The 22,604-nt window shown below is 33.6% G+C and overlaps 1 protein-coding gene across 1 annotated transcript in view; it reads left to right on the top strand.

The window, feature by feature from the left end:
• The window catches only part of LOC132201236 (uncharacterized), a 36,698-nt gene extending 14,242 nt beyond the window's left edge, over positions 1-22,456 (top strand). Inside the window, exons 2-8 of the mRNA XM_059627230.1 lie at positions 11,098-11,188; positions 15,283-15,409; positions 16,279-16,409; positions 18,926-19,035; positions 20,050-20,415; positions 21,372-21,488; positions 21,610-22,456. Of these exons, the coding sequence (XP_059483213.1) occupies positions 11,105-11,188; positions 15,283-15,409; positions 16,279-16,409; positions 18,926-19,035; positions 20,050-20,415; positions 21,372-21,488; positions 21,610-21,727 (1,053 nt within the window). The 5' untranslated portion in view covers positions 11,098-11,104 and the 3' untranslated portion in view covers positions 21,728-22,456. The remainder of the gene's footprint in view (positions 1-11,097; positions 11,189-15,282; positions 15,410-16,278; positions 16,410-18,925; positions 19,036-20,049; positions 20,416-21,371; positions 21,489-21,609) is intronic.
• Positions 22,457-22,604: the final 148 nt, after the last annotated feature.

Raw genomic sequence — 22,604 nt, forward strand, 5'->3', positions numbered from 1 at the left:
AGATAAGACAGCAAATTGAGTAAGGAAAAAACTTAATATTTTGGGATTAATAAGTATGGAAACATTCAATTAACAATTTTCGCGAGAATATAGTGCAGATGATAAAAAATTCTCTTTTAATTTGAGATCAGAAATTGGTAATTGCTAGACTGGTGAAAGAACAAAAGCTCAAAAGATGCATTTTTAGTTTAAAGTCTTTAAAGTTTTAGTTAAAAAAGTTCCAGGTTGTTCCAGGTATTGTTACTTTCAAGCAAAAATGTCTTTTAGCGTGCGATTTTTCAAATTTTATACAAGTTAAATAATCACTTTTTTATGAGTGAACTTATGATATTTAAAATGAAGACTTCTGTAACTCAAAATCAATTGCATTAATTCTGATTACAATTTCAATTTCATAACACACAATTTTAATTTCCAATCTGATTATTTCTTTTCAATTAATGCCGTTTAGTTTGTAACTCACGTTCCTGCAACGAATTCCAAAATTTAAGACGTTTTAATTTAAACCAACCTCATTAGTGCGCTTCTTCAGAGGCTGTTAAAATTCATTCACGGTACATTGCATGGCGGAGAGTCTAAATCCGTGTGCAAATTGAGCTTGCAAATGAGGTGGGCCCAAATGAAGTGCGTTCGAAATTGGCCTTGACTTGCCTTGAGACTCGAGAGTGCTTTTGCGAGGGAGTCGGCAAATTGTTGTTTATGAGGACGCTCTCGTTTTTATTTTATTAACAAGCCGTTTCTCTGGTTGGCACTCTCAGATTTCTTCCAGGGAAAAGTATTTTTTTTTCTTCGTTTTTTAATCTTAACTAAACAAAAAAATCCCTCTCCTCTGCACAAATATTTGATTTTAATGCGTTTTTTGAAGTGTTAAAATTATTCATGGCTTTAAATTTATATATAGAAAATTATTTAATCATTTAATATTAAATTTGCTAATAACTTATAATAGAGTTAACGCATTACCATTTGAAGGGACCACCCACATTTTCTTGTTTAGTTTTTAACATTAAAGACGAGACCATTTTGATAATTAATGTGAACAACGTATGCAAATTTTAGGAAAATAGCAAAAGCTCTATTCTGTAGTTACTCAGCGGGACTTTTGAGGTTAAAATCTGGTTTTCTGCTGGTCCGAGCAGGAAACCTGATATATTCTGTTGTTAGAGAGATCAACTTGGGCGACTCTCTTTAGGTCTTGTAGAGCGACGTTTAAATTCTTGCAAAAGCAAATCCAGCCGAGTCCACACAGCGTGAACTGAAGATAAATGTATTCATAATAATATATTTATAAGAGAGTTGAGTTGGCGTGTAAAATTCTGAATGCGAACGGTCTAGACCGATTAATAATGCTCGAGTGAAACATTTTCGGTCCTGTGAGATTATAACACGTGAAAATCAGAAGAAGAGAGGAATGACAAATTTGGTGCTCAAAAAGCGTGGGCACCTGAGATCTGCCTGAAAACCATTCTAAAAACTAACACTAAAAGAACCAAAAGAGGAGGACAGGATTGTCAAAAATAAAAATCTATAATGACTTCATAAATACAATTTAAATTTATTGGTTTACTTGAGTAGATTTAATAAAATTGAATATATTTATATTCCATGTAGAGATTGATATTTTGGGATTGCATAAATATGGAATAGGGCAATTAAAAATTCATATAAATTTATTGCATAGCAGAAAAAATTCGTGATTTTTTTACAGTAAATTACAACAGCAACTGTTTTTTTCTAACAATTAGTCAGAAAACTAATTTGAAATTTAAACGTTACACTACCTTAAATCAAGCTGACAAACCAAAACAGAGACACTCGGTTTTGCAACATAAGTTGTGAGCATGCATTTTCTGAAGGGACATTTCGTTCGCGTGCCATCACAATTTGTAAACTTCCAACTTAACGCGTCGCGAAAAAAGTTCAAGTGGAAATTAGCTTGCAATAATTTTTCACGCCCAAATCGTCATGAAATCAAACACCTCGCGTGCATTTACGAGTATGCGGTTGTAATGTTGTATGCATGTCCACCGCGTAATGCTCGCTGGCAATTCGAATCAATCAAGCTGCTTCTTTTGAGCGGCGCCGCCATAAAAATGCACGATGCGTCTCTGGTGACATTGCAGGTGCAATCGACGCGCTCCGTGTGTCGTGATAGTGAAAGTTGAATCTTTTGTCATTGTCGTTGACGATTAGAATAAAAGTGTGCGGAGGCGGTGTGCGGCTTATCCGATTGTGCGAGATTATTTTTCAGCAGTATCAAATTGAAAATCTAAATTGAATCAACTTTTATTAAACTGCGGTTATTTCTAAACATAGAATTTAAAATTTTTAATATCAAACATTTCTGTGAAATTTGAGAAATTTATTTAAAAAAAAAAAATGCTTTAAAAAGAAGATGCAAGGGAGGATAATAATTGTTTTGCAAAATTTTTTTTTTTTTTTTTTTTTTTTTTTTTTTTTTTTTTTTTTGCTTATGGCACCTGTGAGCTTATTAGGCTATTGGGTCGGTCTCTTGCCGAAGTCGAGCACCCTTAGCACATTTGTGCTTCCCAACCAACCTGACCCTTGTTCGGGGGCTTTCTAGCAGATTTGGTGGTGCTCGCATGGGCCCCCCACCCCCCTTGAGACCTTGCCCCTTGACCCGGCCTTGCCACGAAGGACTTGTAATGAAACGCAGGCATTCGCCACACAAGCTGAGTTCTTCCAGCTTGTGGCTCGGAGGAAACGCGGCAAACCTCCGAGTGCGAGTCGGTACAGCTTGCGCCATACCTCCCAAATTCCCGACGTGTCAGCCGAAATGTTATCAATGATTCGCATACCAGAGACTATTTGTTTCCACAAACAACCCCAGGCTGAGCATTGATCCCATGACGGCCAAGGAACCCACTGATTAGAATGCAAGCATTCTAACCACTGAGCCACCGGGCTTGGTTTTGCAAAATAAATTAATAGAAATTAATAGAATTTTCAGAGAAATATCAAGACCTAAGAATGTTTAAATGTATATAAATATTAATTATTTAATTTAATTTTACTTTAGTGTATTAAAACTTTTTATTAATATCAGTTTAAATTTTATAAAATATTATTATAAATTTAAAAATTTCTTTTAAAACAAAATTCACTTTTTGTATTTTGTAGATAACCGTGCTTATTTCTGCAGTTTTCAACAAAATACTTGTTGCTTTACCTTTTTTATATGACATATATATGTTAATTGTCAATTATATTAGTAACCATTTGAGGTAAACCTCTATATAATAATTTGAAAGATATCTGCTCTGTTACTCTGTATTTACCTAATTGATGAATTACATTCAACAAAAATAAAAGGCTTTTGAATGGAAATTGTAGAGAGGGGAATGGATAATGGATTGAAACACACCACAAATCATTCCCTTGAGCGCAAGGAAAACGTGACCTGAGTGAAATTGTTATCACCAAGGTACGTGGGTTACTCACATATAATGACACTGGTTATATTCACGGGCAAAAACCGTGCAATTGGAATAAAAACTTTTAAGACGGGCGGGCGAGAAATATGGCGCGCCGGTGTGACCTGAATCGGGGCGGACAGGGAAAGTGCATTATAGACCAGAGATCGTCGTTCGTGCTCGCGTCAATCACCATGATCTTGCTCAATGCAACTTGCAGTAAACCCTTTCTTTCTTCTGCCCTGCACGCTAAAACAACCACACTTGGCTGCACGTCTCTTTTTATCCATTAAAATTTTATTACGCTGGAAAAATTTCGAATTTAGCTTTCGAAACGTGTCGATCGGTGTTTTATGGTCGGCCGCTTTCATTGTTTAATTGTCTGGTGCAATGGCTGGAGATTTATTTGCGCGGGGTACATTCCGATTGACGAATGGTGAGAGTAGTGTGATTATTCATCTCTCTCTGCATGTTATGCAAAGCGGGAAATGCGATGCTGTGCCCGCCGGCCTGGAATAAATCAGCTGCTACTTATCGCTCTCTTCTCTGTCCGTAATAAATTCACACGATTTGAACCCACGCGAATTATGCGACGAAGATTAAGATGCACTCGGAGGAGGACGAGTCGCTTCTGCGTGTCGTGTTGAGAGGTGTTTGACTTCATTTATCTTATCTCTGCTCTGGTTTGTCATACCATTTGCTCCTCGTGTTCAGGAAGTGAATTCGAACACCTGTCGAACTGAAAGAAAAACAAGTTTAATTATTTAATATTTCTACTTGTGGTGTATTTTATAAATAAAATCTGTTGAAGTCTCTCTTTAATTTATTCATAATGTTGAAATAACTTCATTTTATATCACGGAATGTTTATTAAATATCAATATCAAAGTTTTACAAAATGAACATTCCAAATTTTGAAATAATATTTTTCATTGTTAAGTTTAAAAGTAGAATTTAGGCATAGTAGAAAAGGCATTTTTTGCAGGCTGACTTGAAATTTTTTAAAATTTTTTAATTGACTTGGGTTTAATTTTAAAATTCATGTTTTGTTTTCTCAAGATTAAAAAATAATGCAAATTTGCAAAACTTGATGTCCTCCAATAATATTATGAAAACTGTTTACATTTTATATTTTATTTATAAGTACCTCTCTTAATCTTAAGTCAATTCGGAGCCACAACCGCTAAAGCTCAATTAACCGATTCATTTGTAGAATTTGTGTAACATCAAGTGGCTCCACTTAGTCATCAACATACATTATTATAATTTTTCACGTGTGTGCTAATTTGAATCGCAGAATGGCGCTGCGTGATTAGTAAAGAGAACGCGGGTCCAATAAAGCCCAGGCTTGACGGATTAACCTTCTCGGCGCGACGCAGGCGATAAAGAGACGAAGGCAGTCGGGCAATCAAACTGTCACCCACGTCAAGGGGTTGCATTCGTTCGAGTATTTTAGTGCCCTGCCGCAAACTCGATCGCCGCTGTAATTAAATTTAATGCTGCATTTTCCGAGCGGGTGGAGCTCGTTGGTTAATTAGCGGCGGTAATTTCATTTGGCTCCCACTGCGTCGACAATTGTTTCAAAGAGAAAATTTGCATATGACTGGCATGTTTCCCGACCTTTCACAACGGTCTAGTGGTTTTATTCAGAGGTGTGAAGCATAAATTTTATATTTTATTACGGACTTCTCAGATATCCATTTTAAGTGTTTTTATAATAATTTGTTTGCATTCATTATGATTAGAAGATAGCAAATTCTGACTCAAAACTTGATTTGACCTACTGTATTTTTTAATGGTGATTCTGATTTTCCATAATTGGCTTTAATTTAAAAAGTTCAATTTGCATTGCACGTTCACTGTATTGTACCAGAAGCAATAAAGCTAGCTCGAAAATTTGTGTGTTGGGTAGGAAAACGATAAAAGTAAATTTATTTATAGTTAATGAGATTGGTTTCATAATCTGCTTGGTTATAAAAATGAAAATTGATGCCGAAATTATCGAATTACTTTTATTATTCTCCATTTTCAATAAGAAAATTATTATTACGCATAAGAATTTAAAATTTTAAATATATCTTTAAAGGATCTAAATAATTAAAAAGAAAATATTTATTAATATTTTTATTTAATTATAAAATAATCCTAGCATAATTCTGTTTCAATTTTAGCATCGCTTGTATCTTACAATATTAACTAAACATTTAATTTTCCAAGTAAATTTTACTGAATTAAATTTAAAAAAAGTTATATTTTCTGAAAGTTTAGAACATGCGTTTTGGAGACATTTTTTGGAGGGAGTTTTAATGGAAAACGAAATGAAGTTGAGCAAAAATTTGAAAATAGTAATGTTTTTTGCAATAAAATTTGTAGTTCATAGGACAAAGAGGCATTTTTTGGTAAAATTGTCTTTGCAAAAATTGATAAAAAATTTTATTGTGAATATGTTTGATTATTTTTATTAATAAAAATAAAAATAAAAATTAGAGGATTGATAAAAGAGTGCAATAATTTTTACTGAAATTGATTATAATGAGCGATTTCCAAGCACTCATAACAAATTCAAACAGAATATTGGAGCAAATTATATGAAAGTTATTTGTGAATGAAGGAGCAAAGTAAGTAGGCATAATATTCAAGCAATTTTTATGCGCCGCAAGCCTTTGTATAATTCTGCTGCAGATTTATGAGCATTCAAATGAAATCTACGTGAGAAAACACCTTAACTCCAGGGTAGAAGCGCAAGTTTAAGAAAATATACAAGAGCCATCCCGAGGGCCATCAGCTTTATTTTTATTTTTCTTCCAAACGTAATCTTTTCTAACACTGACAGCATAATCGCTCTCGGCCAGATACGATTCCCATGTAATTCGTGCCCGCGGTCCGTCCATCCATCAGAAAGCAGAAAAATACGAATCGCACGCGCGCCGCGGAGATCTGCAAGCAGATCGGGTCACCGACCCAGCCCGAAAGAAAAAAAACCGCTCCAAAATGCGAGCAGAGCCGAGGAGCCGAGGCAACGCACAAAAGTCGCGCGCGGCTCTTTCAGGAGCCAAAGCCAAGGTCGATGGGCAAAAAATAAAAATTCGCCATCCACCTTCAGGGCCCTGCCTTTTACCATCGGAGCGACCCCGCCCTGCGCTGAAATGCCGAGCAGCAGATGCGAAAAAGACACACCGGCGAAATTTTCACGGACCAACTCAAGTATGTTTGCACTTTTAAGGCGTGGGTGGCACCGAAAATGTTTAATGAGACTGATTTATTGATTGGCCCTTTTGCCATATTGATGCAAATCGAAATTGACCGGAAGTTTTTTTAATCGCAATTTCTTCAAGGATGCGTGGCTAAATTTTGAAAGATGGTTCCACGAAATCAAATTTTGGATCAGAGGGATTAATTTCAAAATATGTTTTTTCGTTTTGTTTTGTTTATTTCTTCTTAAATTCAACTTGGAATAAATGTCATTGGAAATTTTACATTTTCGAAATTTAAAAAAAGTGCTAAAAATTTGAAAAATATAAAATGGAAGGGTCCATACAATCCTAAAAAAGAGGGGCCTTAATTGTGTCCGAAAGTATTTTCTGGAATTTGTCCGAAAACTTTCGTCCGAAAACTTGATCCAAAGTTAAAAAATATAATCTGTCCACACACTTTTATCCGAACCATAATTTTTCCGAATATCTTTCCTCCGAATCTTAATTTTTCCGAAAAAACCTTCCTCCGAAGTATTCTAGATCGTTCCCCTCGGACAAATTATTTTCGGACACTTTCTTTTTCCGGATTCAGACACATTATGGGCCCCCCTAAAAAAATCTAAACACATAGGAGTTTTTAATTGAACCGGAAGAGGGTCTTATTTCATTGTGGTGCTGAAGTGCTTTCGCTTGAATTGTAATTGATGACAAACAACAGCTCACGGCGACTCGCACGATTGTGTACAAGGTTAATTTTTCACCCGCAAGAACAAACACGGCAACATTTTAAACGAGCCTGTTTTAACATCGACCGGCCTTTTTAGGAGTGTAGGTGATATTTCTTTTTCCAGTGTCTCGGGTCTCGCTTGAAATTATGTGCGAAAAGTTTATTAGAAAATATGGAAAACACAGAGAGTTGCGTTCTTTATGAGTTTTGTTATTATAAGCGGAAGGCAGATCTACTTTATGTTGTTTTGGGCTAATAATATACAAAAGCCTGCTGGATTTTGCGAGGGCCAGAGCTAGATTTCTATCGGTGCCAGATTTGGAGAAACTGATTTAAGATTTGACGGAATAAGCTAATGGAAAAACGTCTTAAATTTCGTTTATTGTAAATTATTATATAGTCTTTTGATGCGAAATTCTTGTGAGCTGGGAAATAAATAATCAGCGTTGAACATTATGAATTAGTTAAAAGGTTAGAACATAAAATCTCATTATGCTTGAACTTTAAAGTATTTATTTTATTAATTATTAGAAATGTCCCAAGTGATTATCAATGGATGATTCAAATAGTATTCCCTTGATGAATTTTGACATTCTCCAAAATTGTCGATTCTAGAAAATTTTGAATTCTGAGAGATATGACGAGGCCATAACAAATTATTATAAACGTAATTACTGACACTGACAAACAAGCAATTAACGCTTACGAGTTAATGATCTTGTTGATTAAACACACTTTTTCCCTGATTCAGGAAATTAAAGAGTAATAATAAAACTAAAGTAAATTATTATGTGTCGGTAAAAATTGAATTTATAAGATTTGCAACTTGTACTGTTTGAGAAACGACATTTTTTATGGCAAATATTCTTGCAATTATGCTAAAAAAAACTATTTTAAAGGAAATAAGTTTCTTCTATTATTTTGTCGATGCTAATTTAACATCTTGAACGATCCACATTTAAATTGATCAGCAGTCAGTGAAAGCGGATTTCTTTTTGTGGATGAATAGAATTCAATTAGTGGAGAGAATAGGCTTGCATTAATGAGCGTGCCCTTGCGTCAATCCATTTCTGGTGTTATCATTAAAGTCTTATTGCTCTCTTTGAACAGCGAACGAGCCGTTTATTACGTAGGACTGTGCCAAGTATTTTTTTTTTAGTAAAATGCACCGCGTGCAGTGCTAATTAAGAGAATATGCGCCTGCAGCTCGCTCCACTTTTATTCTCCAACGGCGGCGACCTTCATCAATATTCAGAGAAACAAAACCATCAACAAATAATATAATGTAGAACGAAGGGCACATCAATTTGTTAAAATGTATATCAATTAAAAACAGAAAAATCGAACAAATTTTGAAGACTGCTTATTACATAATTACACCTCATTTTTGTAACTAGTTTGAAGTGATTAGATTTGTCTACCTATTAAACTAATAGATTCACGTGCCGTTCTCAAAATCAACAGAACATTTCTAATTTTTTGATAACAGAGCGGTCGAAAGCAATATTTAAGCGGCAAGTTCATTCTTTTTCCTTGTTGTTGACGAATTGGTGCTCAAAATTAAGGAGCGGCTCACTCAGAAAATCACCAATATAGTAATTTAAAGTGAAGATGAGACAAGCCGAGGAATCAGGTTTCAATGAGGCGCAAAGGTAAAATTAATTTTCCTTATGTCGCGTGCCCTGTCGTGGATGTGTAATTTTTGAGCACATATAAATTTACTCCTCACTTGGCAAAAAAAACTGACTCGTGTGTGACCATCATCTTGATTATTCGACGATTCCCTCAATGTTTTAATCCAGAGTTGCGTAGCTGGAATGTGGTTGGAGCAGGAATATAATTTGACAGGTTAAATGTCCCAAAGCACAAAAATGACCTCCCACAGCACCAGAGTATTTTGAAAATTATTTTGTTGGCATAGTGAATTGTGGTTAAATTGTACATAATATTTTTACTCTCATGAAAATGATTAAGCAGTAAAGATATAAAACATTTTTTGAAAATTTGGGCAATTTCTTTGTCAGAAATATCCATTTCCATAAGAACTCACTTAAACATTTTGCAATTATTCTTTATTTTAACTCTTTTCTTATCGCTAAAGAATGTCTATACCTTTTAATCATTATTATTCTTCATAAGTATGTTTCAGACATTTTTCCGTTTTCAACCATTGCGCAGTTTCTCTCATTATCTAAATATTATTTTACTAATCTATTTATTTATTCATTCTCCATTCCATAAAAACTAATTAAAAAATTAATTTCCACCTTTTAATTTTAAAAATTTAATTAATAAAATACAGTAAAAAAACTTAAAATATATATTAGAAAAGCTGCTGAAACAAAAAAAGAGTAAAAAAATATATTTTACAATTTATTGATGAGTTGAAAAACTCTTATTAGCTATAAAATTAATGTGAATAAACAAAACGCCTCAAACTACTTTCAAAAGTCTTGTATTGCGGCTCCAAGCGAATCGAAACAGGCAATTTGTTATACGAAGCAGCCACACAAGTCAAAGGGTTCTGCTTCGAAATTAAAAAAAGTCTGGGCAGGAACATGCAAATCACTCTTAGCCCTTGTCTGGTAATTATGAACTTCACTTGTCTCTTGAAAATAGTGTGAGTATTTAAAATTATTTAAAAGAGACTGTTGGTGTCTTCGTGTAATGTACTTAATTTTGCTACACATTAAAAAAATTGTTAAAAATTCCTCATCCACACAACGATACTTTCCGAGTTTGCATTTTTTTTTCTCTCTTTCTTACATTTTGTAAAAAACACTCTATTAACCAATCAGAATCTCTCTGGATCGGTCAGAATGCATTATTTTTGCAGTCTCGAGAGCACTTTGCAGAAGCTCACCGCCGACTCTCTTACACAGATCAACACTCAATTTAAAAAAAAACCTGATTTTTATCACGACGCCAATCTCAAGCACTTTCTGCTTCAGTATTCCGCGAGCTCTTCTCGTTGCGAGAATTGATCAATAAACAGGTAAAAAACTAAAAAAAAAGCGCAAACAGTTGCATTCAGAATCGGTGAATTCGATTGAGTAACAGTTTCACGCGCGCGCGAACAAAAACTGGACCCTTGCGAACTGCACACAATGGGCGCTTGAATCGTTGATAATCAGTTTCAAGCGTCTGGGACCAAACAACGTCTGCGGGTGATTTACATTTTTACACACGCGTTGAGTGACACTTGTCGTCGACCAGACGCCGCCCAGGAAATTAATTTCACGCGACAAAAAGATGAAATATACTTGCCGATTAGTTTCTGTTATTGGATTATGGTCCGGAATCTGGTTCTTGGAATGTGTCCCACTTTTTAGAAGGAGCGAAACAATTGTTTTTTCTTTCCTCAACTGTGATTTATTCGCAGAATCGGAAACAAAATACTGTCATTTCAGGGTTTTTATAGTTAATATTCTAACCAATATTATGAAATTTTTGGACTATCCTAATTTTTATCTAATTTTGCACCTGTTTTCATATTCTTATCCGGACAAATAAAAAAAATTCAACTTAAGAGAACCTTTTTTTAAATTTACAATTTTGTGTCAAGAAAATGTACAACTTTGGTAGTTACTGTAAAATTTATTCAATTTTGAAAGAACAAAAAATCTTTTTGCATGTTTTTTTTAGTCTATTTATTATTTTTTGAAAAACCTGCAGCAGATCAAATATGTCTTGGCAAAACTTTCCTGAATATTTATTTAATTTCGTTATATTTTCGTTTCAGTTGTAGGATGAAAACATCCGAGTGGGGCCCGATGTCTTCAGGCTCCGTGAAATCCCTCGGCTGGCTTCTGCTGGTGCTTCTGGCGGCTCAGGTGAGAATTTTCTTTTGCTTTTGCGCGTTGGATGAGTGCGAGAATGAGAGATAAGGCAATAATGTAGAGTTATACACGCTGTTAATTAAGCCGAGGAAATGCATATTAAATATAAATGCAGCTGAAAACACCCAACGATGCTGGCAATAAAAAGCGCAGAGTTAATGCACCTGTCCATTTGCGCAACATATTTTGAATCTCAATTACCTCAAAACTGTTCCATTTTATTACAAATATTTTTTTTTTGCCTTCCAACATGATATTGGAATGACGCAGTCCGAATGTCAATTACGCGTTTCTGCTGTAAAAGTTTATGAAGGAAAAAATGCAACTCGGTAGGGCGCGCGGGCAACGTGTGTGATTGATTTAGTGTGTCTATATTTATTGCACCTAAAAAAAGCATAAAATGTACGCGGCAGCCAAGTCTGTGCGCACCCACGTGATTGTAAAGTAGTATTTGCGCACGATTTTAATCTTTATAGCGCACTTTATAGGTTCAAAATTAAAGCGACAGCATAAAATTTACCAAATCTCTAAATTTTCTCATACCGGATTTTGATGGTTATGCAAAATTATAAAAGTCGTTAACTTTTTATACTATAAATATTACTGTAAATATTTATGGCAATTATATCTCGTTTAGTGTAATTTGATATTTTTATAATATAATTAATTTTTTTCTTTCAAATAATTTAAATTAATCATTTCCAGGAATAAAACATTGCTCATAATGCAGCTTGAGTAGCTTTTAACGTAAAATAATATTTAAATTTATATTAAAAATTATAAATAATCCGTACAAATTCTTAGATTGTCATGTGCAAAATTAAAATTTAATTGAACTCTGTGGTGTATCATTTGTCTGGATTGTTTCTGTGGACTTTGTGATGTAATTAAATCATATTAAACTTGTTGAAAGGGTTGTTTCAAACAACTTAAATAATTTTGAATGTACAAATTATACTAAATCCATTAATTTCATTATTTTTTTTTTTTCAAATAATTTTCTGAACGCAACACGACCCAGGTTATGGTCAACAAATTAACTTTGTCAAATGTGTCGGTGAACGGGTAGAATTGGAAAAATAGTCTTATTTGAAAGGTAAAAACTGCAAAACAGCATCTGAGCAACTGATTTTTTTTCCGTCCGCACTTTTCTCTTTAGAAATTTGATTCAAATCAAAACTTTCTGGTTATCAAAAGAATAAAGATTAAAAACGAAATTTATGAATGCAAAACTTGTATTTCTACAAATTAAAGAGGAAAGAATAAGGTTTGCTTGAAAAAATTTTTGGTTCATTTCGCTCGCTGACATAATCTTCTCTTAGTACGTCGGGCAGCTTTTATAGCCAAACTTTGGTCTGGAAGAAAGAATCTGTGAACTAAATTCAATTTTTTAATTAATGAGGACCATATCTTTTTACAATTTCTCACTTACATCTATTGCCATAAATTTTAATTTTTGAAAGTCCAGCTTCCAGTTCATTTTATGAAATTTAATTACGACTCACAATTATTAAAATGTTTGCATTCAATTTCTTTTAATATCATTTTTTTATATACGAATGGTGATTAATAAAATTTTAAATTTAATTGAAATGCACAAAAACATCCTGTGTGATGGAGCAAAACTATCAAAAATCTAATGGAACCACTGGCAAAGGTGACAATCATAAATCCTCTTTTTAATTTGTTATTTGATCCATTACAATTATTTTATAAAACTAAAAATAAAAACTCACATCACATAAATTTCAATCTTTTCCGTATTTCAGGAAAAGAGGAAAAAAATGGAACTTAATTAATCAAGTTTTCCATTTACATTAGCAAACTTACGCAACCACAAAGTAAACAAAAGATGAAAGTTGGAAACAGATTACAGAGTCATTCCTGCTGCTCCAAATAGATAAGGAGTTGTCACTGAAATCCGTTTCTCTCTCAGGGTCCACAATCGCCCTGCACAAGAAGCGATCGCCAAGCATGACTTGGCTCGAGTAATCATATTTTACAACGCACAGGACATAAACAAGAGTCAAGCGCCACTGTATCTTGTCTAAGATCTCGCGCGTGCAGTTGACTTACTATGCTCATTAATTTCGCTCTCGCGTAATTCTCTTTGCAATGCAATATTCCGACGATGGCACAATCGCCGGGCTTTATTCGTCCGCATGAAAATAAGAGAGATGAGATGTACGACTGTTATTAGTGCTTGCTAGGTGGCTCAATGTTCCGCTCCATGAAGCTCTTGATTTAATTAATTCAAATTGTAATATTTATCGATAAATAATAGCAATAATGAGTGAGTAAATTTCAAGTTCGTCTGCAGTAATTTCATAATTAACTTAATAACAGTTTAATTTAGTTAGTTTGTTTTCAGAGATGTTTGATCATGAAATTTTTATGGAGCAAATTTTGAGCAACGGATTATCTTCAAAAATACTTTAAAAAGCATTGCAATTTGGAAAAAAAACAGTTTTAATAAAAAAAACCTACATCTAGGAGAATTTAATAAAAATAAATCAACATTAAAATCACTCTTTTTTTATTTACTTGTTCAAAAAAAAAAAAAAAAAACAAGGAAACAAAAAACAATGTCGACATATAAAAACAAATAATAATAATAAATAAATAAAATTAAATAAATTAAAATAAATAAAATGAATAATATTAATAGAAATAAAATTAAATAAAAAAATAAATTAAAACAAAAACATAGATAATAAATAAAAAAATAATTTAAATTTATTTATTAAATCTGGAGACTATTTTATGGTTATAATCATTTATAGATGTATTATTATTAATATTGGACGTTGTTTATTTGTCCACATTGTTACAATACGTGAATTAATGGCTAAAATTTTAATTGGACTGCAGAATGTTGCATATAATTTTGTATCATTAATTTTCTTAAAATTAGAGCAGATTAAAACAGTGGAGAAAAACTTGATTAACGAAAGTATAAATAAATGAAATACATAATTCTGGGACCGTTCATGAATGATTGACCGTGAATTGGCCTAAATTTTTGGTTCACAATGCCATTCTGTAATCAAAGTATGTTGTTTGGGTTGATAAGAGGGTTCTCTGACCAAAATTTGAAATCAAAATTTTGTACACTTTTTTGCAATTTGGGTTTTTTGAAAAAGTCAAAATTGCAAATATCTTTGCTTCTAGTGGGAATTTTGATCTGCTCTCTTCTTATCCTGGCGTTACTTTTTATTCTGAACAACTTTTCTGTTGACTATTTTTGCGTAGGTTAAAGGTCAAGGTCACTAAATTGCAAATTTAATTTTTAAAGCCATCTTTCTCAAAAAATCATTTTTTTGATTTTTTTCGTGTAAATGCAAAAAATGTAGCCCGTTAAATTCTGCATCTGGTGAGTAAAATTCAGGATGGCATTATTTTTAGTTTTTCTGCAATTTAGGGCCAAAGTACGAAAAACGTGTTTTTTTCGATACTCGACATTGGCAAACTTTGGTATATCGTGGTATATATTTGCAAAATCTGTGAATAAAATACTAGGAGAACTCTCATAGACTATAAATTGTCACAAAAATTTACGAATTATACAAATTATACAAAGAACTCTTTTTTTAAATTCTAAACAGATATAAAAATAAGGAAGTGTAAAAAACAAAGGCTTTTAATTATGTGCAATCAAACGAAACCGCCTGAAACTATCGTGTTAGACGCACGTACTCTCTCGTTGTAAAAAATGGCAGCTTTTACAAGCCAATTTTCTTTATCTGCCGGCAATTCACAAATAATGAACTCCTAAACCAATTCGGCAATTGTGGCCCCGTGACAAACGGTCAAGGTTCTGGTTCGATCGTACCGGATGGCAGTTGGAAGATATAAATTATTTTAATATGATGATGAGAGAGGCGAAAGGAACCTTGAGACGAAATGTAGAGTATAGTTTTATCCATCTAGCAACCACGCCCTGTTTCTCGTCATTAGTTACACTTGAAAAAAGAAAGAAAGAGAAAAAAAATCACAGAGAGAAGTATGTGGTACTTGTTGGCATGCATAAAAATATAATAAATATCCAGTACGTACCTTAAAAAATGTGAACCGCTTTTGATGTGCAGGTGCCAAAACCGGCGGGGGGCCACGGCAGGATGATGGATCCGCCGGCCAGGAACAGCATGTGGCGCTTCGGATTCCCTAACCCAGTCAATTACAACGACAATGAGCTCTTCTGCGGTGGCTACGCAGGTAAAAAACATCTTTATCTCATCTTAAATTAATTTAAAAATTATATTACCAGACTGAATCTCTTTTTTAGCTTAATTTATTACATTTTGTAAAACTGTCAATGTGTCAAGTAGCAAATCTTTATATACTGTCAATTTTTTTTTTTAAATATTTTCCAATAATTGCTGGTACAATTTCAAATATATATGAAATAATTAATAATGTCGCATAAAAATCCATTCCTTTATTTTTTTTTTAAGGGTGGTTTCACGATAGATTTTACTCAAATTGGCCAAAATATGACCTATCTTGATTTTCAAATATGTTGTCGGGCTAGGTGAGAAAATACTACGTAAAATTTCACTTGAAAATTTTGAGTACTTTTCCGGGAAATCAAATTACCGAAAAAATGCGATAAGAAACAGAAAATATTGAATATCTTTGCTTCTAATTTGAAATTAAGTAAGTTCTCAAGGGTGCTAGACGTAAAATTTAACGCCCTTTTCTGTAGGTCAAAGGTCAAGGTCACTAAATTGCAAATTTCACTTTCTTTTCGCAAAGATGCACCCCACAAATATTTTTCGGGATATAGGAAAAAATGTAGCCCCAAGTGTGTAAAACAAAACCCTTGATTTTCAAAATGGGATTATTATTAGTTTTTGAGATATTTTTAAAAGAATTTTAAAAAGCAGTCAAAAATAGCTTTTTTGCATTGAAAAACACTACTTTTTATATCGTGAAACCACCCTAAATATTCAATATTTATGAATAATAATGAGTGTCGATGAAAATTTGGGTTTACTTTTGTATTTTCTCCAAACAAACACATTTTTAAAGCGAATCCGACAAGGAAACTCGATATCCTCCAAAAACCACAAATTACTTTTCAGTGCAATGGATGCAAAACCGCGGCCAGTGCGGAATTTGCGGCGACCCATACCACTTTGAGAGTCCAAGACCCCACGAGGCAGGTGGGCAGTTCGCGAAAGGAATCATCGGGCGGCACTACAGCGTCGGCCAGGTATAAAATTAATTATTGCAACCGCGGCGTGCACCGACGCATGCAAATTTCACTGATTTATCGCCGCTGCTGTGTCGTAAATCCGATTCTTAATCGAGCGGAGCGTTAATTAAGAGTTATTATTTAAAAAAAGATATAAATACCAACGCAGAACTGAAAAACGCAATTTTGTTGGTATTAAAAATAAGATTATCGTGTGATTGCAATTTGATGCGTCGTAAATCTGCTGAAGCTTGAACTTGACTTTGAATTCAAGGATTCAATCTGGTAATTTTATTATGATAATTATCGTTTATAATTTTAATCACTTTTTGATCGTTTTCATCTTGATATTTTGTATTTCTGCTAGAAAATCTTTTGAATTTTATTAAATTTTTGCTATATTTATAACTATAATAATAAAAAAACTCGAATAAATTATATTATTTTTAAGTTTTTTATAAAATATATTTAATTATTTATATTATTAAATTTAATTGGAATATGTTATTTTTTATTTTATTATATTAAAATATTAATATTGATTTACAATAATTTAAAATATTATAAATTAATATATATTCTTTCTATCAAACATATTCATAGATAATTTGCTACGCTACAGCAATGTTTGAAAGTTTTCATTCGACTGATTCGACATTAATTGTAGATTGTATTAAAATTATGTTAAATGAAAATGGCAATAATAAGTACAAAAGAAATTAATTAAAAAAACTTTCGATGTAAAAGCGACCACATATTCATCATTGTGAGTTTTCAAGTTGCAAGTTTTTTGTTCCTTTTAGAAAAACCTCTTTGCAATTCTGCGTGCAGAGCCTTGTACAGAATCCGCGGAAAATTAACATTTTCATCGCGTTTTATGCTCGCATGCAAGCCGCACATAAACATGTTGCAATGATGGACGCACACGTAAGCGAGCAAGTCGAGCACAAAGCGGCCCACGCCCAAGCCACGGACCATAAAAAAGTAATGAAGTGATTACATTTGCTCGTCTCTCTTTCCTTTCGATCCGGATTTCAAGTCAACAAAAAGCCGTCTCGTCTCATCTTCGCTAATAATTATTTCCAAGAGTGCAAAAACCGTCATCGTGTGCGAGATTGAACTTGGCAGTGAAGCTTTGTCAAGGTTGCAAATCTTTCACGCAATCAACGGTGGCACTTTCACTGCTGCGAATTCGCAGCACGCTCGAGGTGGGCAATTAAAATTGTAAAATTGTACATTTTTTTCCACCGTCCGCGTTGGAAAATTGAATTCAGCTGCAACTCGCTGTACTAATTTGCCAGACAAATTACCGACTGCGACAGCTTCGAGAGTTGGAAGGAATTTATTGCAGGTGTAAAAAGTCTTAATGAAGAATCGAGAGTCGACGGGTGATGTTTGGGTCCGCTAATTAGGCCACACTGAAATAAATGCCCATTTCATTTTTCAACTGGTCTTAACAAGGCAACCAGCCAAACACGGAAATCTCACAATTTTATAGCCTAACAAAGGAACCTTCAAATTAAGTCGAGGTTTTTTTCACAAAATTAAGGTTTTTAAACAAATATATGTGGTTAAAAATAAGAATTATACAATTTTTCTAAATAAAAGTGCTAAAAGTTTTAAAAGATGAAAAAACATTAATATTGGCAAATTAGATTATTTTGGTTATTTTTACAATTTATATTTTATTTTATTAAAAAATTCTTAATATTTCACAAATTTTGGCTGTAGAAACGATAAACTTTACCCCCTTTTGACATTTCAACAAAAAATGAAATGCGTAAAATTTGCTGTTAAAAAAATTAATTTCCTTAACTTTTACCCTTATTATTTTATAAAATATTAAAGGAGTTAAATTTATTCTTGGAGCTTTATTTTATCTTTTTAAAAGATGGATATTGAAAATTGCTCGGCGTTGAAAGATTAAAAATTTCTTACCGCTCGAAGGCACTTCACTGTCATTGCATTTTTGTTTTTCATATTTTTAATCGGGATAAATTATTTCACATTATGTCTTCGGTCAAGTTGAAGGTTTCGTCCAACGGAACGAATCCATCTTCCATCTTCAATGCTTTATTTTTATCTCTTTTACAATATAAATTACGCCAATTTCAGGCAAATTGCGGCGGCGAGTTTGATGTTTATACGTTATTATTACCGTTTTCCGCAAGCTGCAATCGAACAAAATAATTCACTCTCGCTTTTGAAAAGCAATTTAAGCGTCTCGCACCTTGACTTGTGCCCACCTTTGCTGAAAGTGACATTCCGCGACATGCGGACGAGGAAGAGCGACGGAGGCGATTTCTTTTGTGCGGCGCCTCCCATTTGAATTTATGTTCGACCTGGGCCTTTGCTTACAAATGACGCGATTACGTGTTAATTACTCGCTCGTTTTTCCACCGACTTGCTCGTTCGCACCTCATTAATCAGAGTTGCGGAAAAACTTTATTTATTTAATTCGCGTTTTATGATAATTTTTTATAGACTTGGATTTTGCAGAAAACTTTGATGATGATAAGACTTGTTATTTTCAGGACATTGAAGTGGAAATCGATCTGACCGCCAACCACTGGGGCAGATTTGAGCTCAAGTTGTGCCCAGTCAACAACGCCAGACTGGAGGCCACACAAGAGTGCTTCGACAGGTTAGTCAGCTTTTCATTAATATTTAATTAATTGCTGCATTTTTGCTGAATTTTAATCACTTGCGGGGATGCCATGAGGAGGTTGCCGTCCTTTTTATCAGAAATTAAGTGGCCAATTATTTAAATTATGAGCATGCAAAAACTGATTTTTTTTAAATTGCTTAATTTATAAGTAAAATAAGTCTAAAAAAATATAAAATATTCAGAAGAAAGAGTATTTTTAATTGTAATTATAGCTCCAAAAATTTGTTCTAAAAATGGGTGTTATTATAATTCCGTCATTTTGAGTGAAAATGGAATTTTTTTAATCCCACAGGAAATAAAGCTTTTTTTATTTTGGAAACTATGAGACCTTTTTCTTATTTCTGGGCCAATATATGTTGAATATTATAAGTTATGTTTGACTCAACAATTTTTTTTACGTCCTTTTTATGTCTTTATATCTTTTTTTTGGAAATTTAACACTTTCGTTAGTTATCATACTGTGTTTGACTACAATTTTAATTTTTTGAGAATTTAAAACCCAAAGAAACCACTCGAAACGGGAAATAATTAAATTAGTACTGCGACTAATCGCTTTGAAGTGGAATTATGTTCCGAGACAACGAGATATTTGAGACAAAGCCGGTGTAAAAAAGTTAGAAAAATTCCTGTTGTGATAATAAACAATTTTAATTGAGGGCGAAAATTTCCCAAAATTAAAATTCTTTAAAACCACCCTCAAATATCTCGTTGTCTCGGAACGTAATTCCACTTCAAGGCAGTACTAGTTTAACAATTTTAATTTTTTTAAAAAAATAATCAAATATATTCTTTAGAAAATAAAATTGATATTAGCTTCTTAAAAAATTAGTATCGTCATAGGGCAATTACTGCATCATAATTAAAAAAAATTGGCTTGTTTTATGAACTTTTCTTTTTTTTTAAAGAGTAGGGATTTTAAATTAAGATCAAATCGGAACAAGTTAAGAAAAGGATAAATAATGAATATAATTCATTTCTTATCATATACAGGTATCCGCTGTACATCTCTGGGACCAGGGAGTCGGTGTTCACCATCCCCTTTGACACCGCAAAGAAGGAAGTTTTCCGCTACAGGGTGCGTCTGCCCCCGTATGTGACGTGCTCGCAGTGCGTGATGCAATGGACCTACTACACCGGCAACATGTGGGGCACGTGTCCCAACGGCACCGAGGCGGTCGGCTGCGGCCTTCCCGAAACCTTCCGCAACTGTGCCGACGTCACCATCACCACAAGCACGTCCGGACTTCCACCGGCCTTCGTCGAACAGGACAACCCCTTCCTGTTGTACTACAGGGATTACTCCAGGAAGAACACGAGGACGCACGAGTCCTACTCACTCGAGCCCCTTATCATCAGGTATAAAACATTCTAAATATTCAAAATATCAACGTTTTCTAATTTTTTAAATTTCTTTTTGGTAAAAAAATTGCTTGGAGATGAGTTTGATTTTCATTCTGGTGAACAAAATGTGTAAACATTGAGTTGAAAATTGTTGTCGGTATGCAACTTGCTCGACATGCCATTAGAGCCAGTTGCCTACTTTTGAAAATGATGCTTCACTTCTCGGCGATTATTGTTGTTCATAAAGTGATCCTTATTTGTCAGAAAAAAAGACATCCGAAATTTTTTTTTGGCATTTGTGCGAAAATTATTCATCAGAAATCATTTATCAGAACAACAGTTTTTATTTATCCGAAATCCATTTATCAAAAATTCATTTATCAGAAAACTTTTGCTTGTGCACAGGTGTTTAAGTCTTGGTTTATGTGAAGTGGACTAAAATTTATACTTATTGGTAGCAAAAACGTTATTATTCTTGATTCTGATTTTGTGAGCACAACAGCCTTCATGAGATATGAAAATTAAAATTGATTTAAATCAGTATAAGAACTTCATAAATGCAAATATTATTGGCGCGGTGTACGTGTTGGTATTGACGCTTCAGAGTGCACTTACATTTAAAATAAGCGTCTTTTGCCTCAGAATTCAATAAAAGAAATCGTATTGTCAGAGAATTTTCTTGCAAGTGATACTAGATGATAGAAAAATAATTTAAAAAAAAAATTTCTGACTTTTGCATTTCTTACTTTTGAATTTCTGACATTTGAAAAACAGGTTTTCTGATGAATTATTTTCTGACAAATGCAAAGTGCTGTTTTCTGACAAAAAAATTTCGGACAAATAACGGCGACTCCAAATTTGAGTACATGGAAGCCATCTGAAAAATAAGCCCTAAATATTTCTGTTTAAATTTATTTTTATACATACACAATTAAATTTAATTATACATTCTCAATTTCTCTTTTATTCAGATCGCAACGATGCAGAGCAACCAGGAGATGGTCCAGGAATATCGGAATGGATGAATGGTGCAAGGTCAACTGTCTGCGCTACCCTCCCAACTGCCCTCCAGAAGTTTGCGAGTGCCCGTAAGCAGCTTTTTATTAACTAATAATTTAAATTAATTCAATAAAATTTTAATAAGATTTACCTCCGAATTTCCAGGCACGATTTTCATAAAACCTTAAAATAACAATCCTTGCTTTTTAGGACCGATTGTGAGGCCATTGGTGAACTTGAAGGACGCACCGGCGCTGACGTTTACTGCTTGGACAAGTGTCTGGTCAACGATCCCGATTGTCCTCAGGACCGCTGCAGATGTTTCTGAAACCGATACAAAAAAAAAATGAGAATCTGATCGAATAGAATTCTGATCCACAAGGGGCGAAACCATGTGATTCCGCTTATATAAATCCGGCCCATTGAATTGTACTATACAAAAAACACATATCCTTAAGCGCCACATAATAGAATGTTACCAAATTGTTTGCTCATTTACTCTTTAAAGTTTCCTCTGTGAGAATCACACTGCAGCCCCAGCCATAAATTTAAACTCGCGGCGCTAAATAATGTGAAAGTCTCTCACTTGTCTCATTACAAGAACATTCGCCTCCTGTGCTTCTTCGCACCGTGAACAATCCGACGAGGCATTCAGGACGCGGATTTTATTTTTCTGAATAAAAAAAAATATTATAAGATTTTAATGAGACACTTTAGAGACGATCAAGTGAAGTGTAGCATTTAGTAACTTATTGTCTCGTGGTACAGATGCGAAAAATTAATTAATTTTTCTTCACTTCAAAATTACGGAGGCACCAGAATGACATATTTTTTTAGCCATCAACTTTATATACTTTTCTTCTATTGTTTAACCCAATATTACTGATAATCATCCAACTGATTTTGATGACCACTTGGCTCTGATACAACTGATGCGTATATTTTTATCAACCGTTTTTTTTACAACTTCATTTGTGCATGAAAACATGGTCTACAATTTTGAATGCATTTTTTTTTCTATTTGAAGTGTTAAGGAATAAAAACCATTTAAAATCAATACGAATTTTACTCACGAATATCCTTTGTAAAAAATGTCCATATTTGTGTCACCTTTCATCAGAGACTTTCAAATTGTACCAAGAAGCTGTTCAAATGTATGAAACTCGACTTCTCTTTGGCACTCTTTTATTTCGCGGCTAATGCGC

This window comes from Neocloeon triangulifer, unplaced genomic scaffold, assembly GCF_031216515.1.
Source record: "Neocloeon triangulifer isolate White Clay Creek 2 clone unplaced genomic scaffold, ASM3121651v1 ptg000014l, whole genome shotgun sequence".
Lineage (NCBI taxonomy): Eukaryota > Metazoa > Arthropoda > Insecta > Ephemeroptera > Baetidae > Neocloeon > Neocloeon triangulifer.